At 44.3% G+C, this 26,473-nt stretch overlaps 1 protein-coding gene and 1 pseudogene across 2 annotated transcripts in view; both read right to left on the bottom strand.

The window, feature by feature from the left end:
* Nucleotides 1-5,841: 5,841 nt before the first annotated feature.
* The window catches only part of TPST1 (tyrosylprotein sulfotransferase 1), a 142,536-nt gene continuing 121,904 nt past the window's right edge, over nucleotides 5,842-26,473 (bottom strand). Inside the window, exons 4-6 of one of the 2 annotated variants that reach the window (XM_010381022.2) lie at nucleotides 13,741-13,791; nucleotides 9,229-9,275; nucleotides 5,842-6,386 (exon numbers count right to left, since the gene is read on the bottom strand). In XM_010381022.2, the coding sequence (XP_010379324.1) occupies nucleotides 9,258-9,275; nucleotides 13,741-13,791 (69 nt within the window). In that variant the 3' untranslated portion in view covers nucleotides 5,842-6,386; nucleotides 9,229-9,257. The remainder of the gene's footprint in view (nucleotides 6,387-9,228; nucleotides 9,276-13,740; nucleotides 13,792-26,473) is intronic. The other variant, XM_010381030.2, reaches the window with a different exon arrangement.
* LOC115898448 lies at nucleotides 22,637-22,749 on the bottom strand (annotated as a pseudogene).

Here is a 26,473-nt window from a genome sequence, read left to right on the forward strand (position 1 = left end):
TGCAGTGAGCAGAGATCATGCCCCTGCACTCCAGCCTTTGTGACAGCAGAACCTCTTCTCAAAGAAAAAATAAAACACAAACGCTAAAAAGAACATTCCAGCTGCTTGTCAAGAGACTGGACATGGAGGGGCAAGAGTGGGAGCAGGACATCTGGTGAGGAGCTGCCACATCAACATCTTTTGATCACATCAGGCCACGTTTTGAGCAGGGCCTCCGCTAGAATGTGGCCCAACCTCCCATGCCTTAATTCTGACACTCAGTGTCAGGAGAGGTCTGTGAGGTCACACTGTGGAGGCTTCCTGGGAAAGTTGGCTCTTCAAAATCCACATCTTGGTTCATTCCTTTGATGCTGGAGACAATAACCTGTCTCTCCTCATATGTCTGCTCAAGACAGCTAAAAGCAGAGTGGAGTGTCTCTTTGTCCAGGAGGTTGGGCTGCTCTGGAGTTTGCACAAACACAAATAATCATCACAGGCTCTCAGGCCACGTGTCTTGGTTATGACCCAAAACAGCCCTTCGGCAGTGGACGTCTACATAGTGGAAGTTCCTAAACACCTCTTTTAAAAAAATACATATATACACACACACAGACAGGGTCTCATTATGTTGCCCAGGCTGGTCTCGAACTCCCGGCCTCCAGAGATCCTCCTGCCTCAGCCTCCCAAAGTGGTGGGATTACAGGTGTGAGCCACTGAGCCTGGCCCTTTGTTGTTTTTAGACAGGGTCTTGCTCTGTCACGCAGGCTGGAGTGCAGTGGCATAATTACAGCTCACTGCACCTTCAAATTCCTGGGCTCAAGTGATCCTCCTGCCTCAGCCTCCTGAGAAGCTGGGACCACAGGCATGCAACCACACCCAGCTAAGTAAAAAAAAAAAATTTTTTTTCTAGAGACAAGGTCTTGCTATATTGACCAGGCTGATCTTGAACTCCTGATCTAAAGCCATCCTCCTGCCTCCACCTCCCACCTTGAACTCTTTTCCCAGGTTTGAAAATAAAATTTACACTTTGAGAAGGAGGAAGAAATGGGGAAGATAGAAAGCCAAGAAGCCAACCAGCCTTGCCTGAATAAACACTAAATCCCTTAAACTGATTTTACTTCAATAATACAGCTAATTAAGGGTTTTTTTTTTTGTTTTTTTTTTTTTTAAAGTTCCCACTTGGCATGTGAAACAGTTTCTTCCTCAGTAAATTTGAATATCAAGTGTCTATTCTGTGATTGAATGAAGGAATGAAGCAAGTATTTCACATGGGAAACCATTGTTAAATGATTGTATTATAGAAAGGGGTGGACGGGACAGGGGCAAAGCAGGGGCAGATGTCACCATGCCTGTGTCCCTGTGCTCCCCACCCACCTCCTCTGTCCCTGCTCCCCATGGTGCTTGTCAAGGGGCACGGTGCACTGAAGGAGGGGTTACCAGGTGGCATATCCAAAAGACATCATTCTCGGCTTCATGGAATTCACTTACTTTGACCTACTTTGTTTACTCATGATCTGATTTGTTTACTCATGAAATTCGTTCAACGGGCCAGGCACGGTGGCTCATGCCTGTAATTCCAGCACTTTGAGAGGATGAGGCAGGCAGATCACGAGGTCAAGAGTTCAACACCACCCTGGCCTTGATGGTGAAACCCCGTCTCTACTAAAAATACAAAAATTAGCTGGGCATGGTGGCAGGCGCCTGTAATCCCAGCTACTCAAGTGGCTAAGGCAGAGAATTGTTTGAACCCGGGAGGTGGAGGTTGCAGTGAGCTGAGATCGCACCACTGTACTCCAGCCTGGGCAACAGAGCGAGACTCCATTTCAAAAAACAAAAAACAAACAACAACAAAAAACAAATTCATTAAACGTTCACGTCAGCAGCTTCTGAGTATCTTTTTTTTTTTGAGACGGAGTTGCGCTCTTGTTGCCCAGGCTGAGGTGCAATGGCGCGATCTCAGCTCACTGCAACCTCCTGCCTCAGCCTCCCGAGTAGCTGGGATTAGAGGCATGTGCCACTATGCCTGGCTAATTTTGTATTTTTAGTAGAGACGGGGTTTCTCCATGTTGATCAGGCTGGTCTCAAACTCCTGACCTCAGGTGATCCGCCCACCTCGGCCCCAAAGTGCTGGGATTACAGGTGTGAGCCACTGTGCCCAGCCAGCAGCTTCTGAATATCTACGCCAATTGTTAAACATAGTGATGTTACTAGATTCTTAAAACAAGCTGGAGGCTGGGTACAGTAGCTCACACCTGTAATCTAACACTTTGGGAGGCTGAGGTGGGTGGAGTTCGAGACCAGCCTGGCCAACATGGCAAAACCTCATCTTTACCGAAAAAAATAGAAAAAAATTAACTGAGCATGGTGGCAGGCACCTGTAATCCCAGCTACTTGGGAGGCTGAGGCAGGAAAATCGCTAGAACCTGGGAGTCGGGGGTTGCAGAGAGCCAAGATCGCACCACTGCACTCCAACCTGGGCAACAGAGCAAGACTTCATCTCAGAAAAAAAACAAAACAAGCTACAGACGGGTTTGTTTTAGCTTCATTTTGAAATTGTGAAGACAGGCAGTGAGAATGAGTTGGGTTGTCCAAATTCAGGCAGCAAGCTGGAGACCACACGGTCCCTGGCCCTTTGCAGCCAGAGTGTGTGGGCCGACTGTGTGGTGGTATGCACTCCCCCTCCGTCTGCCGGCACTACCATGTACCATGTCTGGCCTCGTCACCTGGAGACCTGGGAGTCGTCTTTGGTTTTCCCTGACCTTTGCCACCAGATCTGCTTACTTGCAAGGCCTGTTGGTTGTGGCCCTCCCAGCCTTTCCCGTCTTCCTCCTTTTTATCTTGGTCATTGTTTCAACCCAGCTAGAATCATATCTGGCTCAGAGTACTCCAATAGTTCCTAGTTGGGAGTCCTCTAAACTCTTGTTTAAACAAAGGTGGCCAAACAGGTGGCACAGGCCTGTAATCCAAGCACTTCGGGAGGTTGAGGCAGGAGGATCACTTGAGGCCAAGAGTTTAACAGCAGCCTGGGCAATAGAGTGAGACCCCATCTCTACAAAAAATTTAAAACTTAGCTGGATGAAGGAAATGTGTACAATGGTCCATTTCCAAGACAAAGTGCCTTAAATCAACTTAGGTCAGTAGACTACAGAAGAAACAGGATACAGCAGGCTCCTGCTTGGACAGCCAATGCCTGCTTGTCACCCACCCCCCTTAGTTACCCTCACCTGAACCAAAGAAGTGTAGTCTAAGATGAAAGTTTACTAACCGCAAAATAGCTCGTGTTGTCTGTTCTTATCAGCCTGCGCAGCTACTTAAGTCATAAGTCAAATACTTCAAGAGCCCCTGAGCTAACTAGGATTGCAATGCATTGTGGGCTGCAACAAAATGCAGCAGGACAACCCTAAAGAAAACACCTAAAGCCCCTACCCAACAACCAATAGGTGACATCTGGGAAGATTGTGACCCCACAGTACTCAGCCTATGAGGAACTGGGGGAGGGACCTGTGCACTAGGGGATAAATTGCTTGTTGAAACTGTGCTGGGTGTGCCTGCTGCCAGGCACCCGATATTGCAAGAGCGTCATTAAATGTCTCACTTTCGCTGTTCTCTGGGTCTCTGAGTCCATTCTTTGGGTTTGGAGGGGTGAGTTTGTTTCTCATAATGGGGAATAAAAGTCATACATTTCCTTGGGGGCAGGTATTGGTATCTAGGTGGGCTATAGCTAAAGATGTTCTGTCATTCTGATATGTTCTAGAGAGGTATGTGACCTTGTCCCCACAAAACTAGGTGACGTAACACTAACACAGGAAACGAGGGAAAAAAGATTATGCTGAAGCTAATTGCTACTTGGAGGTTGCAGCAGTTGAGTTAGATTTCATGAGGAAATAGGACTTAATATAGCTGAGCTCTTAATCAGGTTGTGATTTCCCAGGTAGGGGGACCGGGTGTACGAGCATCTGGAAGAAGAAAGTGAAGAGAATGAAAGGAGGGAGGAGAAAGGCACCGTATATGAGGGAGCAGTAAGGCCACATTATGGCAGCAGAATAGCTTAGACATTATTTTTTGAGACGGAGTCTCACTCTGTCGCCAAGGCTGGAGTTCAGTGGTGCTATCTCGGCTCACTGCAACCTCCACCTCCCAGGTTCAAGTGATTCTCCTGCCTCAGCCTCCCGAGTAGCTGGGACTACAAGCGCCGCCACCACGCCTGGCTAATTTTTTGTATTTTTAGTAGAGATGGGGTTTCACCGTGTTAGCCAGAATGGTCTCAATCTCCTGACCTCGTGATCCGCCCGCCTCGGCCTCCCAAAGTGCTGGGATTACAGGTGTGAGCCACCGCACTTGGCCTTACTTGGTTTCTAGAAAGTGCCAGACAGTTTGCTAGGTGCCAAAAGTACAACAGACAAGAAAAAACATAGTTTTGGTACTCTAAGAACTTGCTGGTGTAGCAGACAGATAATAAAAAAGGCAACAAACAGATGAAACACTGCAAAGTATGACCATGAAGAAGGCAAGCAGTGGGAGAATTACTTTTAGTTTAAGAGGCCAGGGAAGATCTCTCTGAGGAAATGAGGCTTACTGAGACCACAGAATTGAGAAGGGGCCTATCAGACAGAGCAAAGGGGGTTGGGTGCAGTGGCTCACGCCTGTAATTCCAGCACTTTGGGAGGCTGAGGCAGGAGGATCATTTGAGATTGGGAGTTTAAGAGCAGCCTGGCCAACATGGTGAAACCCCGTCTCTACTAAAAATACAAAAATTAGTAGGACATGGTGGCACGTGCCTGTAATTTCAGCTACTCGGGAGGCTGAGGCAGGAAAATTGCTTGAACCCAGGAGGTGGAGGTTGCAGTGAGCTGAGATTGTGCTACTGCAGGCCAGCTGGGCGACAGAGCAAGACTTCATCTTAAATAAATAAATAGCCAAAGGGAAGAACATTCCAGAGAGAGGAGATATGTAGAGACAAGAAGAACTTGCTATGTTCTGAAAATAAAGATATTTCTATTAAAGATACTTCTAGAGCACAAGCGGTGAGGTTGGGAGAGAGGCCTGAGATGAGATGGAGATGAGGACCCTGCTGGCCCTGGCAGGAGTCTGGGCTCTTTTCAGTGAAATGGAAGCCACTGAAATGCCTCAGGTGGGGAGGGTCCCGTCCAGATGTGTATTCTAAAAACTCTTATTCTGTTGTGTGATCCAAGAAATACATTGAAGGTAGGATCAAAGATCTTGGATGTGAATGGAAAGAGGGAGGAAAAGGGTGAAATCAAGTGTGGCTCTTCGGTTTCTGGCTCAAGTGACAGAAAATACTGCAATTACTGAGATGGATATGACCTAAACGGATAGGTACAAGTTTTGGGGCAGAGATGGGATAACATGTTATATACGCTTTTCATGCCTGGCACATATATGAACACACTCAACATGGCAGTTACTACTACTATCTGGACTTTCTGTGTTCCATAACAAAGGCTTCTAGGAAACAAGTGGAAATAATAACTTCCATGTCCTTAAATACAGTCTGCAAGCATGAAATAGAACAAGATTCCCAAAGTGGATGGCAATAGATTCTCTCTGAAATAAATTACAGAAAACTTCATTACAAAATGATGATGCAGGCCAGGCACCGTGGCTCACGTCTGTAATTTTAGTACTTTGGGAGGCTAAGGCAGAAGGATCATTTGAGTCCAGGCTGGGGAATGTAGCGAGACCCTGTCTCTACCCACCACCACCCCTGAAAAAAAAAGTGATGGCTCCAGGGGAGTATCCACAATACAGCCAACTGAGGAAACTTTGGTTTATCACACCAGCGTCTGACAAGGTCTGTGCTTCTTTGAAATCACATTAACTGAAAACATGTAACTACCAGAATGCTTCACATTGAAAGCTTTTATTTTGAAAAATAAAATACAAAAGTCATTAAGTTGTAAATGTATAATGGTAATTTCCCAACTTCTCAGAAACAATACAATGAATTAAATAATTATTTAATATTATTCACATCAATACACTTAAACAGGCACACGTGTTCTACAAAACATTAGAACATGTACAGACAACCTATTTCAAAAGGAGACTGCCCAAGTCTGCTTACAGGATCCCATTTTAAAACCCTCTCCTTGAACACAAACTTCATAATCTGGTAAGAAAAGAGGACAAGAGCAGTTTTAACAGGAAACATGTTTCTTCTGGGCTCCTTACCGCAGGGCTGTGCATGGAATCGGGATCAAGAGCTCTTTGCTCAGGAGGCAGATCCCTCATGAGGCCCAAAGCTGTGCGGATACCTCCATCCTCTCAGTGGGAGGAAACTGGCAAAAGCAGAGGAGACACAGCCAAGGTGCAGACACTCCACCAAGCTCGGCAGGGGACAGCCAGTCCTAGGAATTTCCCTTCCGCTGAAAAGGCAGCAGTCTTTCCTAGGGCGAACAAACAGAACGTGGTTACGGGTGTGGAGTCCCGGTGTGTTCCTGTGTCTTCATCTCTTCCTTCCCAGCTACAGGCCTGGACGAGCCAGGCAGCTGGGGAGGTTGCTGCAGGTCAGGGGACAGGAGGATGGACGTTGAGAATAGCTGCCTCAGGAGGGCTGCCTGGGAGGCACACGTGCCCTCACTCTGGTGCTTTCAGATGCCTGCAAGTAGCTGCTGGGAGCAAAGCAAGCAAATGGTGGCCAAAGCCAGGGCTGCTCCTGCCCATTTCTAAATAACTGCGACTGTCGTCTGCTATTGATGCTACTGTGGGGGCATTGTCGAGGCATCAGGTGTCCAGGGGTCAGCACTCTGATTCCTCCTCATGTGAAGAAATGGGTCCTAAGGTTTTTTTTTTTTTGAGACGGAGTCTCACTCTGTCACCCAGGCTGGAGTGCAGTGGTGCAATCTCGGCTCACTGCAAGCTCCACCTCCTGGGTTCACGCCATTCTCCTGCCTCAGCCTCCCGAGTAGCTGGGACTACAGGCGCCCGCCACCATGCCCGGCTAAGTCCTAAGGTTCTTAAAGTGTCCAGGGCACAAGACCCTGATTCCTCCTCGTGTGAAGAAATAGGTCCTAAGGTTCTTTAAGTGTCCAGGGGTCAGCACCTGATTCTTCGTCACGGGAAGAAATGGGTCCTAAGGTTGTTTAAAGGAAGCTCCGGAGAACACAGTGACTGTTACTGAAATGCCAAAGGGACCCACAAGATAAAAGAGTATCCGTCCTAAGGGCTCTGCTGTGTCCCCGGTTCTCCTGAGTCCTCCTCACCACAGGTGGACCCCTCCCGGCCTCCACACACAGGCAAGGGTGAAGAGCTGCGGAGGCAGCTGCCGATGCGGTCCATCCTCCAACACGCTGGCCAGGAAATGAGGCCTTGTGAGTGTTTGGTGGGGCAGGTAGGGAGATTACCTATGAACTTTGAAAGCATTTTGTAAAAACAAAGTTAGCCAAGGCCTGATAACTGCTGTTAAATATGCAGACCCACAGAATAATTCAGCGTTTGCTCCTCAGCAAAAAGGAAACCTGAATCCTAGAGCCTGTCAATATTAGCAGCTTGCTGCCATCTGGGATTTTGAGATGACGGAGCAGTGTCCATGTGCTTCTTATGTCCATAATCCATCAACGCACCGCAAGTCACATTCAACCTGTTTTCTCACTAGTAAAACAGGAATACTACCAGCTTGCCAGAGTGGTTTGAGAACTGAATACAATTTTATATATAGATGTATATATAATTTAGCATATCACTTATATATATTACATCTTATATACATACAAATAAAATGCTTGGTATTTTATGCCTGGTATGGAGTATGCACAATACATCACTATTATATAAAGTAAAAATAAAAACAAAAGTCAGCAAGTAAACTATGAGAAAAAATCACTATCAATATCAGATTTTATTTATTTTTATTTATTTTTGAGATGAAGTCTCACTCTGTCAGCCAGGCTAGAGGGCAGTGGTGTGATCTCGGCTCACTGCAACCTCTCGGGTTCAAGCAATTCTCCTGCCTCAGCCTCCCGAGTAGCTGGGACTATATGCGCCCGCCACCACACCCAGCTATTTTTTTTTTTTTTTTTTTTTTTGAGACAAAGTCTTGCTCTTTTCACCCAGGCTGGAGTGCAATGGTGTGATTTCAGCTCACTGCAACCTCTGCCTCCTGGGTTCAAGTAATTCTCCTGCCTCAGCCTCCCAAGTAGCTGTGATTACAGGCCCCTGCCACCACATCTGACTAATTTTTGTATTTTTAGTAGAGATGAGGTTTCACTATGTTGACCAGGCTAGTCTCCAACTCCTGACCTTGTGATCCACCTACCTTGGCCCCCAAAGTGCTGAGATTACAGGTGTGAGCCACTGTGCTCAGCCAGTATCAGATTTTTTAAAAAGGCTGTTCAAGTTCCAACTGATCAAAGGCTTTGCCATATCATTTGGAGCAAAACTGATCTTAAGCAAGCTTGCTTAAGCAGAGACTGTAAGTCTGGGAGAAGGGTAGGAGCTCTGAGCAGCTGCACCTGGAGATCTGGGCTGAGAAACCAGCTTTGCCACTCATGAGCTGGTATCCCTGGACATGTGCCTGATGAGGGCCACATACTCAGATAGAAAGAGGGCTTAAAAGGCAGGGCTGGCCTTGTCCACAATGTAGTGCTTAGTCCAATGAGACAATGTAGGTTACTTACATAAGCCATCCATAATACATTAAAACAAGCAAGGGCAAACTAAAAGGAAAAACTAACCAAGAAACAAACAAAAATTGCAGTAGTGGAAAAACATCTGCAAGTCCAGCACACAGAGAAAGCCCTTGGAGGCGGGGGTGGGCAGCTGGGGCCCTGGCTGAACAGGGAACGAGAAGTAAGCAGTCGCTCCTGTGTTCTGGGTGTCCCTGCCTCTGGACTATGGTCTTGACAAACGACCTGCTCCCTCCAGGACCAGCTTCCTTATCAGAAAACAAGGAATTGGGCTTGATGGCCTCCAGGTCCCTTTCAGCTGAAGTATTTCATGGTTCATAATAAAAATAACAATACTATTGTTTGCTGATTATAAGCCAGGGTCTTGAATGATGATTAATTCTCACCACCATGCTCTTGTTAATATCACCCTCATTTCACAGATGAATAAATGAAGAGAGAGAGAGGTGAAGTAACGCGCTCGCTGCCACACAGAAAGTGAAGAGCCAGGATTCCAACCCGGGCAGACGGACTCCAGAGCTGTGCTCTCCACCTCAGCCACCTGGCCCCCTGCAAGAGCCCGAGTGGGAAACAGAAAAACCCAGCAATGTTCCCCAACCCTCACCTCATGTATGGAAGAGGCTCCTGGTCCTGCTACTCCACTTGCTCAGTCTGTTGAAGGAAAGAAAAGATGTTTTAATGTCCTTGAAGCTGGTCAGCATGAGAAGTGACTGCCCCCACTGAAACACCAGGGGTGGCCCGCAGGCTCTGTTCACTTTCAGATGAACTCAGTGCATTACTGCAGTATGCTCAAGAATCTGACTGGCCTTTCCCCCTGGTTCCTGGGAGGGAAATGCTGAATCCTTGGAATTCCCGGGGTAACAAGAGTGTCTTTGTTATTTCTGAGGCCCTTGGATCACATCTGGGTTTATGGTATGAGATGACTCAGGATGGGGTTGCTCACCACAAAGACCAACCATGGGATCAGGGGGCTGGGGCTTGGAGCCCGCCTCCATTCTGGGGAGGGGAGGTTGTCTGGAGATTGAGTTCTAACACATGACCAATGAGTTAATCAATCTTGCCTGCATAAATAAACCCCAATAAAAATGCTGGGTGTGGAAGTTCAGTGGCACTTCCAGGTTGGTGAACACACGCGTGTGCCGGAAGGGTGACATGCCCTGATTCTACAGAGAGGAGGCGCAGAAGCTCTGCATTCAGGACCCTCCTGGGCCCACTTCTATCTTATGGCTGGTCCTGATCTGCATCCTTTATAAACCTGTAATTGTTAAGTACTGCACTTTCCCGAGTTTTATGAACCATTATAGCTAATTATTGAATCTGAAGGTTCTTTGGGTTTCAGCTCATTTAAGACCTTATGGGGCCTTTTCTATGTGTGTGTGTGTGTCTGTGTGCGTGCATGCTTCTGCATGATTTTTTGTTTCTTTTTTTAGTAGACAAGGTTTCCCTCTGTTACCCAGGCTGGAGTGCAGTGGCGCAATCACAGCTCACTGCCTGGGCTCAACGGATCATCCTGCCTCAGCTTCCCAAGTATGCCACCACGCTCAGCTTTTTTTTCTTTTTTTTTTGAGATCGAGTCTTGCTGTGTCACCCAGGCTGGAGTGCAGTGGTGCAATCTCACTTCACTGCAACCTCTGCCTCCTGGGTTCAAGCAATTCTCCTGCCTCAGCCTCGGGAGCAGCTGGGATTACAGGTGTGTGCCACCATGCCCGCCTAATTTTTCTGGTATTTGTTCTTAGAGATGGGGTTTTGCCATGTTTACCAGGCTGGTCTTGAACTGCTGATCTCAAGTGATCCACCCACCTCAGCCTCCCAAAGTGCTAGGATTACAGGTGTGAGCCACTGCACCTGGCCCCGCCCAGCTAATTTTTTGCTAGAGATAGGGTCTTGCTATGTTGTCCAGGCTTTTTGCCCAATTTAAAAAAATTTCCCTTATGATTTGTAGGAAAGATCTATATTCCACAGATGAGTCCTTTTTTTTTTTTTTTTTGAGACAGAGTCTCACACTGTTACCCAGGTTGGAGTGCAGTGGCACGATCTTGGCTCACTTCAGCTTCTGCCTCCTGAGTTCAAGCGATTCTCCTGCCTCAGCCTCCCAAGTAGCTGGGACTACAGTTGCCTGCCACCACGCCCAGCTAATTTTTTTGTATTTTTAGTAGAGATGGGGTTTCACTATGTTGGCCAGTCTGTTCTCAAACTCCTGCCCTCGTGATCCACCCACCTTGGCCTCCCAAAGTGCTGGGATTACAGGCTTGTGAGCCACTGAGCTCGACCCTAGATGAGTCCTTTGTTTCAAATATGTTCTCCTACTTAGGCTCACTTTTTTACTCTTCTTACGATGATTTTTATTACATAAACATCCTCAATTATAATGCAGTTCATATTATCCACCTTTAAATTAATAATTAGTACTTTTTAGGGCTTAAAAAATCCTTTCCTCTTATGGTCATAAAGATGGTCTCCTCTATTATCTTCTTCGTTTTTGTGCGACAGGGTTGATTGCCCAGGCTGGAGTGTAGTGGTGTGATCTCGGCTTATTGCAGCCTCGACCTCTGGGGCTCAGGTGTTCCTCCCACCTCAGCCTCTCAAATAGCTGGGACTACAGGCATGCACCACACCTGGCTAATTTTTTGTATTTTTAGTAGAGGTGAGGTTTGGCTCTGTTTCCCAGGCTGGTTTTGAACTCCTGGACTCAAGCAATCTGCCTGCCTCAGCCTCCCAAAGTGCTGGGATTACAGGCGTGAGCAGGCCTGTAACAACTTCATCATTTTGCCTTTCACATTTAGGTGTGTGATCCACTTGGAAATATTTTTAGGTATGTTGTGAAGCGGGGTGTCCCTTTAGTTTTAGTCTCAAATTCCTTTTCTTGACTTCTTCAGACTTGTTATGCAAACCAGCTTTTGGAATTCTTTTTTTTTTTTTTTTTTTGAGATGGACTCTCGCTCTTTCACCCAGGCTGGAGTGCAGAGGTGCAGTATTGGCTCACTGCAACTTCCACCTCCCTGGTTCAAGCAATTCCCCTGCCTCAGCCTCCTGAGTAGCTGGGATTACAGGCCCACACCACCAAGTCTTGCTAATTATTTTGTATTTTTAGTAGAGACAGGGTGTCACCATGTTGGCCAGACTGATCTCAAACTCCTGACCTCAGGCAATCCGCCCACCTGGGCCTTCCAAAGCGCTGGGATTACAGGTGTGAACCACCGTGCCCGGGCGCTTTTGGATTTTATATTCCTTCAAGACAGCCTCTTGGAATATTCTCTGGCTCCAACTTCCACAGCCTGTGAGTGAGTCTGTTCATGAATCTGCCCAGGTTTCTGGGACCTCATGCCCAGCCTGGGCCCAGAGCTCTGTGCCCCCTTGTCTGCACGAGGTGGTCGGAGGCTTCTGGATAAATCAGGAGCTCCTCCCGTGACTCCTGAGGACTTACTCCAATTCCTCACCATAGTAGATGCTAGGTAAACAACTGGTGAACAAGTGAATGAATGGATGAATAGTAAATATATGTGAGTAAGAATATGCCTTGCAAGTACTTTGAAGCACTCAAGTCATATGTATCAATTACTGGAGGCTGAATGTTTTTAGACAAGGGTCAGGAAGGAAGCCTTTTCCTATTAACAAGCTAATCACTGACAGCGGCAGCTTGGAGGCAACATGCATCAATGCCATGCTGGCAAGGGAAGTTGGCCGCACTCAGGCCATGGGTGCCCATTTTTTCTGACTTCTATATGGGGATGACAGGTGATGCCCAGAGGCAGGATGAGGGCTCCTCTAGGCATGTCAGCTGCAAGACTCCCTGTTTCTTTCCAACCCAGGAAACAGGATTGGAATGCAAGTCAGTGAGAGTGGACGTTACAGGGAAAACTCTGAATCTGCTTAATTTTTTTTATTTTTAAGACAGGGTCTCACTCTGTCACCCAGGCTGGAGTGCAGTGGCACAATCTAGACTCATGGCAACCTCCACCTCCTGGGCTCAAGCGATCCTCCTACCTCAGCCTCCCAAGTAGCTGGGACCATAGGCCTACGCCACCATGCCTAGCTAATTTTTTCTTTTTTTTGAGGCAGTCTTGTTCTGTCACACAGGCTGTAGTGCAGCGGTGCAATCTTGGCTCAGCAACCTCCACCTCCCGGTTCATGTGATTCTCCTGTCTCAGCCTCCCAAGTAGCTGGGATTACAGGCACCTGCCACAATACTTGGCTAATCTTTGTATCTTTAGTAGAGTTGAGGTTTCACCATGTTGGCCATCCTGGTCTTGAACTCCTGACTTCAAGTGATCCACTGACCTCGGCCTCCCAAACTGCTGGGATTACAGGCATGAGCCACCGTGCTGGCTTTAATCCTTCAAACTCTTGGCATCCTTCCCAAGGGCCAGTAACTGTGTGCATAATATATTTATAAGTCTTCTGGGCTCCAAATGAGAAAAGCCAAAGGGGCGTGGATGTACAGTACACACAGTGGGAACAGAGAGGGTCGCTGCAAATTTTTATTTCAAATTAGGCACTGGAAGTTTGGAGTAGCTTTACCCACTGGGTGGCTTGTGCAGGACCTCAAACAATCAGAATTTGGTTATCAATAAAGTATTTCCCTGGTTTTGGGAGACACTGAGCTCTCTGAAATTAAGACTGTGTTAAATTATTGTTAAAATCAACAAGTCCCAGAGGCTGACCTTTCTTCCACCAGCACATACCATTATCTCTTCTTTTCTTTATGGTTTCTTGTTTCTGTCTTTTTATTTTCATTATCTCTTTAAAAATATTACTTCAGGCCGGGCGCGGTGGCTCAAGCCTGTAATCCCAGCACTTTGGGAGGCCGAGACGGGCGGATCACGAGGTCAGGAGATCGAGACCATCCTGGCTAACATGGTGAAACCTCGTCTCTACTAAAAAATACAAAAAACTAGCCGGGCGAGGTGGCGGGCGCCTGTAGTCCCAGCTACTTGGGAGGTTGAGGCAGGAGAATGGCGTAAACCCGGGAGGCGGAGCTTGCAGTGAGCTGAGATCCGGCCACTGCACTCCAGCCCGGGCGACAGAGTGAGACTCCGTCTCAAAAAAAAAAAAAAAAAATTACTTCAATGCAAGAGCCAATCTAGTATACATCAGGAGGAAAAAGCAGACACAGTACCTGTGGTTTTTCTTTAAGAAAGTCAGGTAGTTGGAATTCTCCCTTATAGACCTGGAAAAACAAAGCAGGCGTGAGTTTAAGGCAACAGGTCCAGTCCCCATCATTTCAGGACATGTGCCATGCCTGACTATGGCCGGGTTTACTGCTCCACTGCTGGGGAGTTTAGAATGAGAGAGAAGCCTGTCGGTCCAAGAGCAGCCAGTGGGCAGGACTGACGGAAATCCCCATTCACTGCGATTCCCTCCTGCTCTGTGTTTACCGAGTGCTCACAAATGCGGGCTGGCTAGGAGAGGGCTCAGGGTACCTGAAAAACAAAAGCACCTTGACTGCCAAATCCCAATCACTTTAGCTGAGAGAGAAAGCAAGCCCTAAGGCAATCTCTCTGAAGCAATCAACACAGAACTCACACAGTTGAGGAACAAGTTCCTGGTTCCTTTTGAATTCTCCAAGGATACAACCCTGGATTTAATCCAACTTTACTTTCCTCAGTTTACCCAGTATTCCCGTGGTGATTTGAATTTGAATATTAAGTGATTCTTAAAATGATATATACCTTAAATCTCATAAAATCTTATAATTAAAAACCTATGCTTTAATATATAAAAATGTCTCCAATACATGCAACAATTAGGAATCATTTTTAAAATATCACTTATTACATTTAAAAGCCCACTGAATATGTAAGAGTAAATCAATGAAAGATACATAAGACCTTAACACAGAAAACTATAAAACACTATTGAGAGAAATTAAAGACCCACATAAACAGACACACCACTTTCAGGGACAGGAAGATTTAACATAGTACAGATGGCCATTCTCCTCAAAGAATTCCCAATGAAAATTCTAGCATGCTTTTTTTTTTTTGGAGGGGACGGAGTAATTTCAACTTGTTTGTAAAACTTAAATGAACATACACAGGGCCAAGAATAGTCAAGGTAGTTTTAAAAGAATAACAAAGTAGAAGAACTTATTCTACCAGATATCGATACATTATTATTATACAGCTATAATTATCTACATTACGTAGCTCTAAGCATTAGCTAAGTTAATGACATAGCCATAAGAAAGACAGTTTTGGCACAAGGATAGACAAATATATCAATGAAACAGAATGACAGGTCCAGAAACACCCCCTGAGATATGGATGCCTGGTTTATGGTAAGGTGGCACTGTAGAACAGTGCAATGAGAATGAATAAATAAAAAAAGTGCTCTATGCATATAATGATATACTATACAGCAACAGAAAAATGAACTTTGCTACATTACCAACAACACAGATGAATCTTAACATACAATAAGGAGGTGGGGAGCCAGATTCCAAAGAATAATATACTATGTCTTCATTTAAAAAATTTACAGCTAAGTAGGTAAAACGAATGAATGATCTTAGAAATTAGGATACTGTTTGCCCTGGACAGGAAGGAGGTGGTAGTGATTGAGAGAGAGAAGCTGAGCGAGACTTCCAGGGTGCTGGTAATTTTCTGTGTTGATATGAGTAGTGATTATGAGCATGTGTTCATTTTGTGAACACATCAGTTATTGATAAATGACTGGTGTACTCTATGTGTGATATACTACAACAACAAAATTCAATAAATGAATTAAGTCATTGGTTTAATGTTTAAAATTTACTGTTAAAATACACATATATCGGCTGGGCACAGTGGCTCACGCCTGTAATCCCAGCACTTTGGGAGGCCAAGGTGGGTGGATCACGAGGTCAGGAGATCGAGACCATCCTGGCTAATACGGTGAAATCCCGTCTCTACTAAAAAAAATATGAAAAAAAATAGCCAGGCGTGGTGGCGGGCGCCTGTAGTCCCAACTACTCCTGGAGGCTAAGGCAGGAGAATCGCGTGAACCCGGGAGGCGGAGCTTGCAGTGAGCCAAGATGGCGCCACTGCACCTCCAGCCTGGGCGACAGAGTGAGACTCCGTCTCAAAAAAAAAAAAGTATCATTTAAGTACAAATATTTTTTTTTTTTTTTTTTTTTTTTTTTGAGACGGAGTCTCGCTCTGTCGCCCGGGCTGGAGTGCAGTGGCCGGATCTCGGCTCACTGCAAGCTCCATCTCCCGGGTTTACGCCATTCTCCTGCCTCAGCCTCCCGAGTACCTGGGACTACAGGTGCCTGCCACCTCGCCCGGCTAGTTTTTTTTGTATTTTTTAGTAGAGACGGGGTTTCACCGTGTTAGCCAGGATGGTCTCGATCTCCTGACCTCGTGATCCGCCCGTCTCGGCCTCCCAGAGTGCTGGGACTACAAAAGATGTTTATTTCAACACCGTTTGCAACAGCAAAAAAACACCTGGGAACAAGTAATGTCAATCAAGAGTGGAAAAGCAATCCACTAGGAAGAAGTTTGATAACCACTGGAATCGCAATTGTAACAAGAAACTAAGGAAAGTTATTGGAAGGACAGTTACTGGATGGTCCTTCAGAGCACAGAGAAATCTCAGTGCTGAATCCTAAGCCTAAAAACCTGAAGAAGTTTCTCCTTTTACTGATCCATCTAAATATAATAGCCGCATTACTTCAGAGGCTCAGAGAATGAACACACTTTTTTTTCCTGCAGTGCCTAAAACCTGGTCTATTTTTTGTTTTTCTCTGCTATAGTCTAGGAGGCCTAAACTGAAGTAGAGACACAAGGCTTACAGATAAGGTATTTCCATGGAGGTGCATGGGCCTGGAAGGTGAATAGGGTGCAGGATAACAGAACTGCAGCTACTAGGAGTGTCTCAAAGCTACCATCATCTCCCCTAGTCAATGGGGGCTGGCCTAGCTGTTCCCAAACACCGCATGTTCTCACTCATAGGTGGGAAATGAACAATGAGAACACTTGGACACAGTGTGGGGAACATCACACACCCGGGCCTGTCATGGGGTGGGGGTAGCGGGGAGGGATAGCATTTGGAGATATACCTAATGTAAATGACGAGTTAACGGGTGCAGCACACCAACATGGCACATGTATACATATGTAACAAATCTGCACGTTGTGTACATGTACCCTAGAACTTAAAGTATAATAATAATTTTAAAAAAAACCTGCATGTAAGAATCATTTGTTCGGCCAGGCGCAGTAGCTCAGGCCTGTAATCCTAGCATTTTGGGAGGCCAAGGCGGGCGGATCACCTGAGGTCAGGTCAGCCTGGCCAACATAGTGAAATCCCCGTCTCTACTTAAAATACAAAAAATTAGCTGAGCGTGTTGGCGGGCGCCTGTAATCCCAGCTACTCGAGCGGCTGAAGCAGGAGAATCGCTCGAACCTGGGAGGCAGAGGTTGTGGTGAGCTGAGATCACGGCATTGCACTCCAGCCTGGGCAACCAGAGCGACACTCTGTCTCAAAAAACAGAATCGTTTGTTCTACCCTGACACCACAGCTCGGATGGGTCCAGCTTGCTGAGGTGGGACGTGTCTAAGCCCTGGGAGCTGTGTATCATGTTAGCAGTCGCTTCCATCCACTTTGCCTACCTATTGTCTGTGGGGCAAGAAGACACCATGCCCAGTGGAGGGTCTGAAGCTACTAGAATGTTTTGTTTGTTTTGGGTTTTTTACCAGATTCTCATGTGTCCTTCTCCCTCTATTCAAGAAAGGAAGTCCCAGCCCCTACTTTCCAGGCCCCAAGGGCATACACTGCTCAGGCCCATAGTCTGCTCTGGTCTGTGCCCTGGCTGCTTTACAGAACCAGTTCAGTTCGGGTCTGCCCCAGTTCCTCTTCTCTTGTTAGTGGGTTGGGGTCTCAAGTGACTTGACTTTTTTTTTTTTTTTTTTTTGAGACGGAGTTTCGCTCTGTCACCCAGGCTGGAGTATAATGGCATGATCTTGGCTCGCTGCAACCTCTGCCTCCCACATTTAAGCGCTTTTCCTGCCTCAGCCTCCCGAGCAGCTGGAATTACAGGCATGCATTACCACACCTGGCTAATTTTTTGTATTTTTAGTAGACATGGGGTTTCTCCACGTTGGTCAGGCTGGTCTTGAACTCCTGACCTCAGGTGATCCGCCCACCTCGGCCTCCCAAAGTGCTGCGATTACAGGCGTGGGCCACTGTGCCTGGTCAACTTTTCTTATTTTCACACTCTCTCAGACATTCAGACACTGAATCTCCTCTTTGAGCTAGCCTCTTTTGCTAGAATTTATGCAGAAGGTTTAACTCAAGCCCAGGTAGTCATACAGGTGTCAGTGGCAGAGCAAGGCTCACAGGCCCCACCCCAGGGCTCTTCCATTAAACCATACTCATTGCATCCTACATTGCCATTAGCAAATCTATGGTGAAATCTTTCTTACTCTTTTTGGCTTGTTATAAAAAGCATAAGGCCTAACAGGAAATATGAGTGGGAACATTCAATACTCTAAGTCCCTTCCGAGTACTGACAGTTCCAGATAGGTAAGGCTTATATGAAGAAGAAAAAAAAAATGCTAGGTATGTGATGTTACAAATGTAATAAAAAACCAAAAGGGGTCAGGGTAAAATATCAGATAAAGCTCAAGCAAAAAATCAATGGGCAGCTGTCTGGAGATTTCCTTCTTTTAGTATCCTCTAGGGAACAAATGCCTCAAAAGTTAGGAACTGTAAAACCGAGAAAAATAACATTTTCCACTGACAAAGCAATTTCTGCACAGTGCAGGAAACTGACCCACTACATTGCCTATACAAACAGCAGAGCTAGAAATGGAATTTCCTTTGGTTAACAATGTTTCTGGACATCTGAATATTTTCAGGCACTAAAAGAGAGAGGATTCTGCTTGACAGCAATGAGATAGGTATTCAGAATCCAAATGTTTCTACAAACCATCCCACCTCAAGCACTGAAGAATAAGACAAAACTAAGCTTCTGATTTGAAGGGCAAATTGGAAACACAAATAATTTTAAAAACCCGCTAAACTTTACTATTTTCTATGTATCAGGTTGGTATTAAGCAAGTGCCTCCTCATCAAATCACACGATTTCCTGAGGAGGTATTATTCTCTTTTTACAGATGAAGCAACTGAGGCACAGAGAAATTAAGTAATTCATAGACAGGTGGTGAAATGGGAAGCTTCTGTAGTAGTACTAGATTGGATTTCAATCATTCTAGTTGCTCTGTTTAGACTGCGGTACGGAGTCTATAGCAATAATCCAGAGAAGAGATAATGATGGCTTGGACCAAGGAGATAGAAGTAGAAGGGGAGGATTACAGATTTTTTTTTTTCTAATTACATCTCGGTATGCTAAAAGACAGGATTTGGGATGTGAGGGACAAGGAGAATCAAGAATGACTCCAAGGTGTTTTGCCTAAGCAACTACCAACTGGAAACATGGAGTTACCATAGGTTGGTAGGGCTTTTCTTTCAATACTTTAAATATTTCACTCTGTATGTCTGACAGCAATGAGACAATAGAAAGAAAGGGCATCCAAACTAGAAAGGAAGAAGTCAAATTATAGATAATATAACCTTATATTTGGAAAATCTAAAAGACTCCACCAAAAAAACTATTAGAACTAATAAATTCAGTAAAGTTGAAGGAGACAAAACCAACATACAAAAATCAGTAGCATTTTTATGTGCCAGCAGTGAACAATCTGAAAAAGAAATCAAGAAAGTAATCCCATGTACCATAGCTACAAATAAAATAAAATACTTCTTCTCAGAAATAGAAAACACAATCCTAAAGTTTACCTGGAACCATGAAAGATCCAGAATAACCAAAGCTATCCTGAGCAAAAAGAGCAATACTGGAGGAATAACATTACCTGAATTCGAATAATACTACAGAGTTATAGTAACCAAAACAGCATGGTACTGGCATAAAAATAGACATACATACCAATGGAATAGAATAGATAACCCAGAAAATATCCAGACATCTACAGAGAACTCATTTCCAACAAATGTGCCAAGAACATACATTGGGGAAAGAACAGTCTCTTCAATAAATGGTGCTGGGAAAACTGGATATCCATATATAGTAGAATACAACTAGATACTTGCTCACACCTATAATCCCAGCACTTTAGGAGGCCAAGGCCAGTGTGGATCACTTGAGGCCAGAAGTTTGAGACCACCCTGGGCAACATGGTGAAACCCTGTCTCTACTCAAAATACAAAAATTAGCCAGGCATGATGGCATACACCTGAAATCCCAGCTACTCAGGAGACTGAGGCATTAGAATTGCTTGAACCTGGGAGGTGGAGGTTGCAGTAAGTTGTGATCACACCACTGTACTCCAGCCTGGGAGACAGTGAGACCCTGTCTCAAAAAGAAAAAAAAAAAAAAAGAAGAAGAAAAGAAACTAGATCCCTACCTCTTACCATATACAAAAATCAAATCAAAATGAATTAAATACTTAAATCTAAAACCTCAAACTATGAACCTACTAAAAGAAAACATTTGGAAAACTCTCCAGGACATTGCACTGAGCAAAGATTTCTTGAGTAATACCCCACAAAGACAGGCACCCAAAGCAAAAATGGACAAATGGGATCACTTCTATGCAGCAAAGGATACAATCAACAAAGTGAAGCGACAATCCCCCAAATGGAAGAAAATATTTGCAAACTATCCATTTGACAAGAGATTAATAACCAGAATAGATTAAGAGCTCAAACAACTCAATAAAAAATCTAGTAATACAAATTTAAAGATGGGCAAAAGATCAGAATAGACATTACTCCAAAGTAGACATACAAATGGTAAGCAGGTATATGAAAAGGTACTCAATATTACATTATGACCATCAGGGAGATGCAAATCAAAACTACAATGAGATATCATCTCACACCAGTTAAAATGGCTTTTATCCAAAAGACAGGCAATTAACGATGTGGAGAAAGGGGAACCCTGCTACACTGCTGGTGGGAATTTAAATTACTACAGCCACCATGGAGAACAGTATGGAGGTTCCTCGAGAAACTAAAAATGGAACTACCATATGATTTAGCAATCCCACTGCCAGGAATATACCCAAAAGAAGGGAAATCAGTAAATCAAGGAGATATCTTCATTCTCACGTTTGCCGCAGCACTATTCACAATAGCTAAGATTTGGGATCAATCTAAGTGTCCATCAACAGATAAATGGATAAAGGAAAGATGGCATACACACACACACACACACACACACACACACACACACACACACACACACACACACACACACACTATCCAGCCATAAAAAAGAATGATCCTGTCATTCATCTGCAACAACATGGGTGGAAATGGGGGTCATTATGTTAAGTAAAAGAAGCCAGGCATAGAAAGACAAGCTTTGCATGTTCTTACTTACTTGTGGGAGCTAAAAATTAAGACAGTTGAACTCATAGAAATAGAGAGTAGAACAATGGTTACCAGAGGCTGGGAAGGGTAGTGGGTACGTGGGTAGGGGAGGAGATAGTTAATGGGTACAAAAATATTATTAGATAGAAGGAATAAAATATATTATTTGATAGCACAACAGGGTGACTCCAGTCAACAATTTACTATATATTTAAAAACAACTAGAGTATAAAGATGGTTTGTAATACAAAAAAATGATAAATGCTTGAGGTGATGGATACCTCATTCATCCTGATGTGATTACGCATTGTACCCGCATCAAAATATCTCATGTACCCCATAAATACATACACTTACCAGGTGACCACAAAAATAAAAATACAATTAAAAACATAATAAATATAGAAGTACTTCACTCCACTCTCCATAGGTAAGGTGTTTTTTGTCCTCTAGGTTTTTTCAGGATGTTATCTGATTTTCTGCTATTTGATTATGATATGCCTAGCTACAGACTTTCTTGTATGTAGGTATGTATGTATTTATTTATCTATTTATTTATTTTATTATTATTTTTTTGGAGATGGAGTCTCACTCTGTCTCCCAGGTTGGAGTAGAGTGGCGCCCAGCTCACTGCAACCTCCACCTCCCAGGTTCAAGCAATTCTCCTGCCTCAGTCTCCCGAGTAGCTGGGATTATAAGCACCTGCCACCAGGCCTGGCTAATTTTTGTATTTTTAGTAGAGACAGGGTTTCACCATGTTGGCCAGGCTGGTCTTGAACTCCTGACCTCAAGTAATCTGCCTACCTCGGCCTCCCAAAGTGCTGGGATAACAGGTGTGAGCCACCCCACCTGGCATTTGGTATTTATCTTGTTTTCTTAACTTTCTAAACTGGATTTGTGGTTTGACATCTGTCTTTAGTTTTGAAAATACTCAGACGTTATTACTTCAGATGGTTCTTCTATTCCTCTCTTTTCCTGTTATTCCCATTGTGTGTATACAATTTTACATATACATATATTATATATTTTTTAATTTTTTAAAAAATTGGTCAGGCGCAGTGGCTCACGCCTGTAATCCCAGCACTTTGGGAGGCCGAGGCGGGTGGATCACGAGGTCAGGAGATCGAGACCGTCCTGGCTAACATGGTGAAACCCTGTCTCTACTAAAAAATACAAAAAATTAGCTGAATGTGGTGGCGGGTGCCTGTAGTCCTAGCTACTTGGGAGGCTGAGGCAGGAGAATGGTATAAACCCAGGAGGCGGAGCTTGCAGTGAGCCTAGATCATACCACTGCACTCCAGACTGGGCAACAGAGTGAGACTCTGTCTAAAAAGTAAATAAATAAATAAGAAATGTTGGCTGGGTGAGGTACCTTACACCTGTAACCCCAGCACTTTGGGAGGCCAAGGCGGGTGGAACACGAGGTCAGGAGTTCAAGACCAGCTTGCCCAAGATGGTGAAACCCCGTCTCTACTAAAATTACAAAAATTAGCCAAGCGTGGTGGCAGCTACTCGGGAGGCTGAGGCTGGAGAATCGCTTGAAGCTGGGCAGCAGAGGTTGCAGTGAGCTGGGATCACGCCATGCACTCCAGCTTGGGTGACAGAGTGAGACTCCATCTAAAAAAAAAAAATTAGAAATGTTTTTTCTATGCTTCATGACCTTACATATCATCCTTGCACAGGGCCATGTTGTACATGTTGTGTCTCTGTATTGTTCCAATTTTAGTGTATGTTCAGCCAAAGCAAGGACTTAAATATATATAATTTCGTAACTGTCCCACAGTTTTTGGATATCCTATTCTTTTCCTTTTTCTTTTTTGTGGAGTCAACAGATCTCTCTCTGTTGCCCAGGCAGGTCTTCAATCTTGGTCTCAAGTGATCTTCCTACCTGGGCCTCCTGAAGTGCTGAGATACAGTGTGAGCTACCAGGCCCTGTCATGTTCTGTCATTTTCATTCTTTTTCTCTTTGCAGTTTAAATTTTGGAACTTTCTATTGACATATCTTCAAGCTCATTGAGTCTTTCCCAGGTTATCTATTGTCCTTTCCAGTCTATCAATAAGTCCAAAGGCATTCCTCATTTCTGTTATAGTATTTTTATTTCTAGTATTTCTTTTGGGTTCTTTCTTAGAGTTTCTATTGTCTGCTTATGTTATCCATCTTTCTTGCATGTTGTTTACTTTTTCCATTAGAGCTTTTAGTGTATTAATAATAATTACTTAAAATTTCCTGTCTAATTATTCCAAAATTGCTGCCATAAATGAGTTTGGCAATGGTTCTGATACTTGTTATGCCTTATGCAACTTTGATTTTTGTCTTTTACCATGTCTTGTAAGTTTCTGTTGAAAGCAGACATGATACACGGTATAGAAGAAACTGCAGTAAAGAGTCCTTTTGTTTGAGGCTTTATGTTTCTCTGATTAAGAGTTGGGTTGTGTTTACTGTTTTGTGTAGCTGTATAGGTTAAATTTCCTTTAGTGTCCTTTTTCTAAATCAATTTTTATTTTAGGTTCAGAGGGACTCGTGCAGGTTACAAGGGTATTTTGTGTGATGCTGAGGTCCGGAGTACAACTGATATTGCTACTCTGGTCGTGAGCAGAGTACCCAATAGACAGCTTTTCAACCCTTTCTCCCCTCCCTCTCTCCCCTGTCTTGTAGTCCCCAGTGTCTACTGTTCCCATCTTTATGTCCATGAATACCCAATGTCTAGCTCCCACTTAGGAGTTGGGAACATGTAGTTCTGGTTGTTTCTGCATTAATTCACTTAGGATAATGGCCTCCAGCTGCATCCATGTTGCTGCAATCACATCCTTGTTTTTGTATCTCTTATCGTTTCTTGGTTTCCCTAAAGACTCCTTATTAAAACAGGGTCTCAAAATTAGTTCGTTTAGCAGTAATCCACTATCATTATACAGGAGATGGATCGGTGGTGGTTAGGTGTGTGTGTGGTGGGGGGAGTGTCCTATAACCACATAATTAGTTCTCAGTCTTTTAGTGAGCCTGTGTGCCTGGGCCGTGACTTTCACAAGGGCTTCTCAGGTTCCCTTCTCCCCTCATTAGGTAAGACAGGAAGGCTAGAGAGAGCTGCGGTTGGGTGTTTCCCTTCTGATACACTTTGGGTATTTTTCCCCTCCAATTCATGCTGAAATGTGATTCCCAGTGTTGAAGGTGGGGGCCTAGTGGGAACTGTTTGGGTCATGGGGCCAGATCCCTCATGAATGGCTTGATGTTGTCCCTGCACTTATGAGTGAGTTCTTACTCTATTACTATAGTTCACGCAAGAGCTGGTGCGAGATCTGGTTGTTAAAGAGTCGGCACCTCCCTCCCCTCTCTCTCTTGCTCTCTCTCTCTCTCTCTCTCTCCATGTGCTGTGCCTGCTCCCCTTTGTGTTCCACCATAAGGGAAAGCTTCCTGAGGCCTCACCAGGAGCTGAGCAGATAGATGCTGGTGCCATGCTTCTGGTACAGCCTGCAGAAATGTGAACCAAATAAACCCCTCTTCTTTATAAATTACCAGTCTCGGGTATTTTATAGCAATGCCAAATGGACTAACATCTTCCTCCAGGTCAGTTAGGCTCTGGTACAGCACATGTCAATTAGGCTTGATAAAACAGTTTACTTGAAAGCAAACCATTGCTAAGGAGTGCTCTGGCTTATTTCAAGATGAGGATTCCCCTTCTCCCTACCTGAAGCTTGAGGAGATTTTCCTCTTTACCCTGAGAATCTGGTGAGGTTTCTGGAGGTAATCTGTGATTCTCAGTATGTACCTTTCCCTCCAGTTTTTGGGAGAATGGTTTGCCCTGAAACCTCAATTTTCTGATTGAAGAGTTGATTTTTCAGTTTTTGCAGCTTCTCTTCATCCTTGGTGTTCTACAATTTCATGGAACTGTGGTTTATTTTCTTCACTCAATGGTATTGGAAACAGATGCATGTCCATCTACTCCTACATTGTTACTTTGATAACATCCTGCTGTTCATTTTCTCTATTCTTTTTTTCTGGAATTCTGGTCAGTTAAACATTGGACAACTTGAATTTTGCTTCCCCATTTCTTATCTTTTTTCTCTAAGTCATCTCTTGTTTCTTCTTTTTGTTTTATAAGATGTTTTCTCAACTTTATCCAATCACTGATTTTAAATTTCAGCTCTCTTATTTTTAGTTCCCAAGCTTTCTGAATGTTCTTGTTTTAGAAAATAGCAATTTATTCTTGTTCCTTCACCTTACCTCTACAAGAATATGAATTACAGTTCATTTACATTTTTTCTTTTGCTTATTACATTGTTTTTGTTATCTCTGAGGTACATTTTTCCCTTTCTTTTGGCCTCTCTTATGTTAGAGATGTTCTGCCAATTTCTGGCGAGTCTTGGCTACGAAGCACTACAAAGTTAACTGGAGTTCTGTATATGAGAGTTGAGTATAATTATGGGTGTGCTTTCTCAGCCAGCCTTTTTGTCAGGATTCTCCAAGTATAATTTTGTAGGTCTAGGCCGAGTGCAGTGGCTCACACCTGTAATCCCAGCACTTTGGGAGGCCAAGGCAGGTGGATCATGAGGTCAGGAGTTCAAGACCAGCCTGACCAAGATGGTGATACCCCATCTCTACTAAAAATACAAAAACATTAGCCAGGCGTTTGTGGCGGGTGCCTGTAATCCCAGCTACTTGGGAGGCTGGGGCAGAGAACTGCTTGAACCAGCAAGCCAAGATCACGCCATTGCACTCCAGCCTGGACAACAAAGCGAGACACTGTCTCAAAAAACAAAAATTTTGTAAGTATTTTATATACCTATGTGTGTGTAACATTTGTGAACATACATATAGAACTAAGGTGTTTTGGCTACTATAGCTTTGTGGTATTCAAAGTCAGGCCGTGTGATGTCTCCAGCTTTGTTCTTTCTGCTCAGGATAGCTTTAGGTATTCAAGGTCTTCTGTCATTCCACACAAATTTTAGGATTCTTTTTCTATTTCTGTGAAAAATGTCATTGGTGTTTTGATAGAGATTATACTGACTCTGAGATTACTTTGGGTAATATTGACTTTTGAGATGGAGTCTCGCTTTGTCGCCCAGGCTGGAATGTAGTGGCGTGATCTTCGCTTGCTGCAACCTCTGCCTCCCAGGTTCAAGTGATTCTCCTGCCTCAGTCTCCTGAGTAGCTGGGATCACAGGCGCCGGCCACCAGGCCTGGCTAATTTTTCTATTTTTAGTAGAGATGGGGTTTCACCATGTTGGCCAGGCTGGTCTCGAACTCCATAACAATATTAATTCTTCTAATCCATGAGTATGAAGTATCTTTTCATTTTCTGTTATGTCCTCTTCAATTTCTGTCATCAATCTTTTATAGTTTTCATCACAGAGATTCTTCACTTATTTGGTTAAGTTTATTCCTAGGTATTTTATTTTTTGTAGCTATGTAAATGGGATTGCTTTTCTGACTTCTTTTTCAGATTGCTTGCCGTTGATGTATAGAAATGTTACAGATT

The sequence above is a fragment of the Rhinopithecus roxellana genome, chromosome 6 (genome assembly GCF_007565055.1).
Source record: "Rhinopithecus roxellana isolate Shanxi Qingling chromosome 6, ASM756505v1, whole genome shotgun sequence".
NCBI classification, from domain to species: domain Eukaryota; kingdom Metazoa; phylum Chordata; class Mammalia; order Primates; family Cercopithecidae; genus Rhinopithecus; species Rhinopithecus roxellana.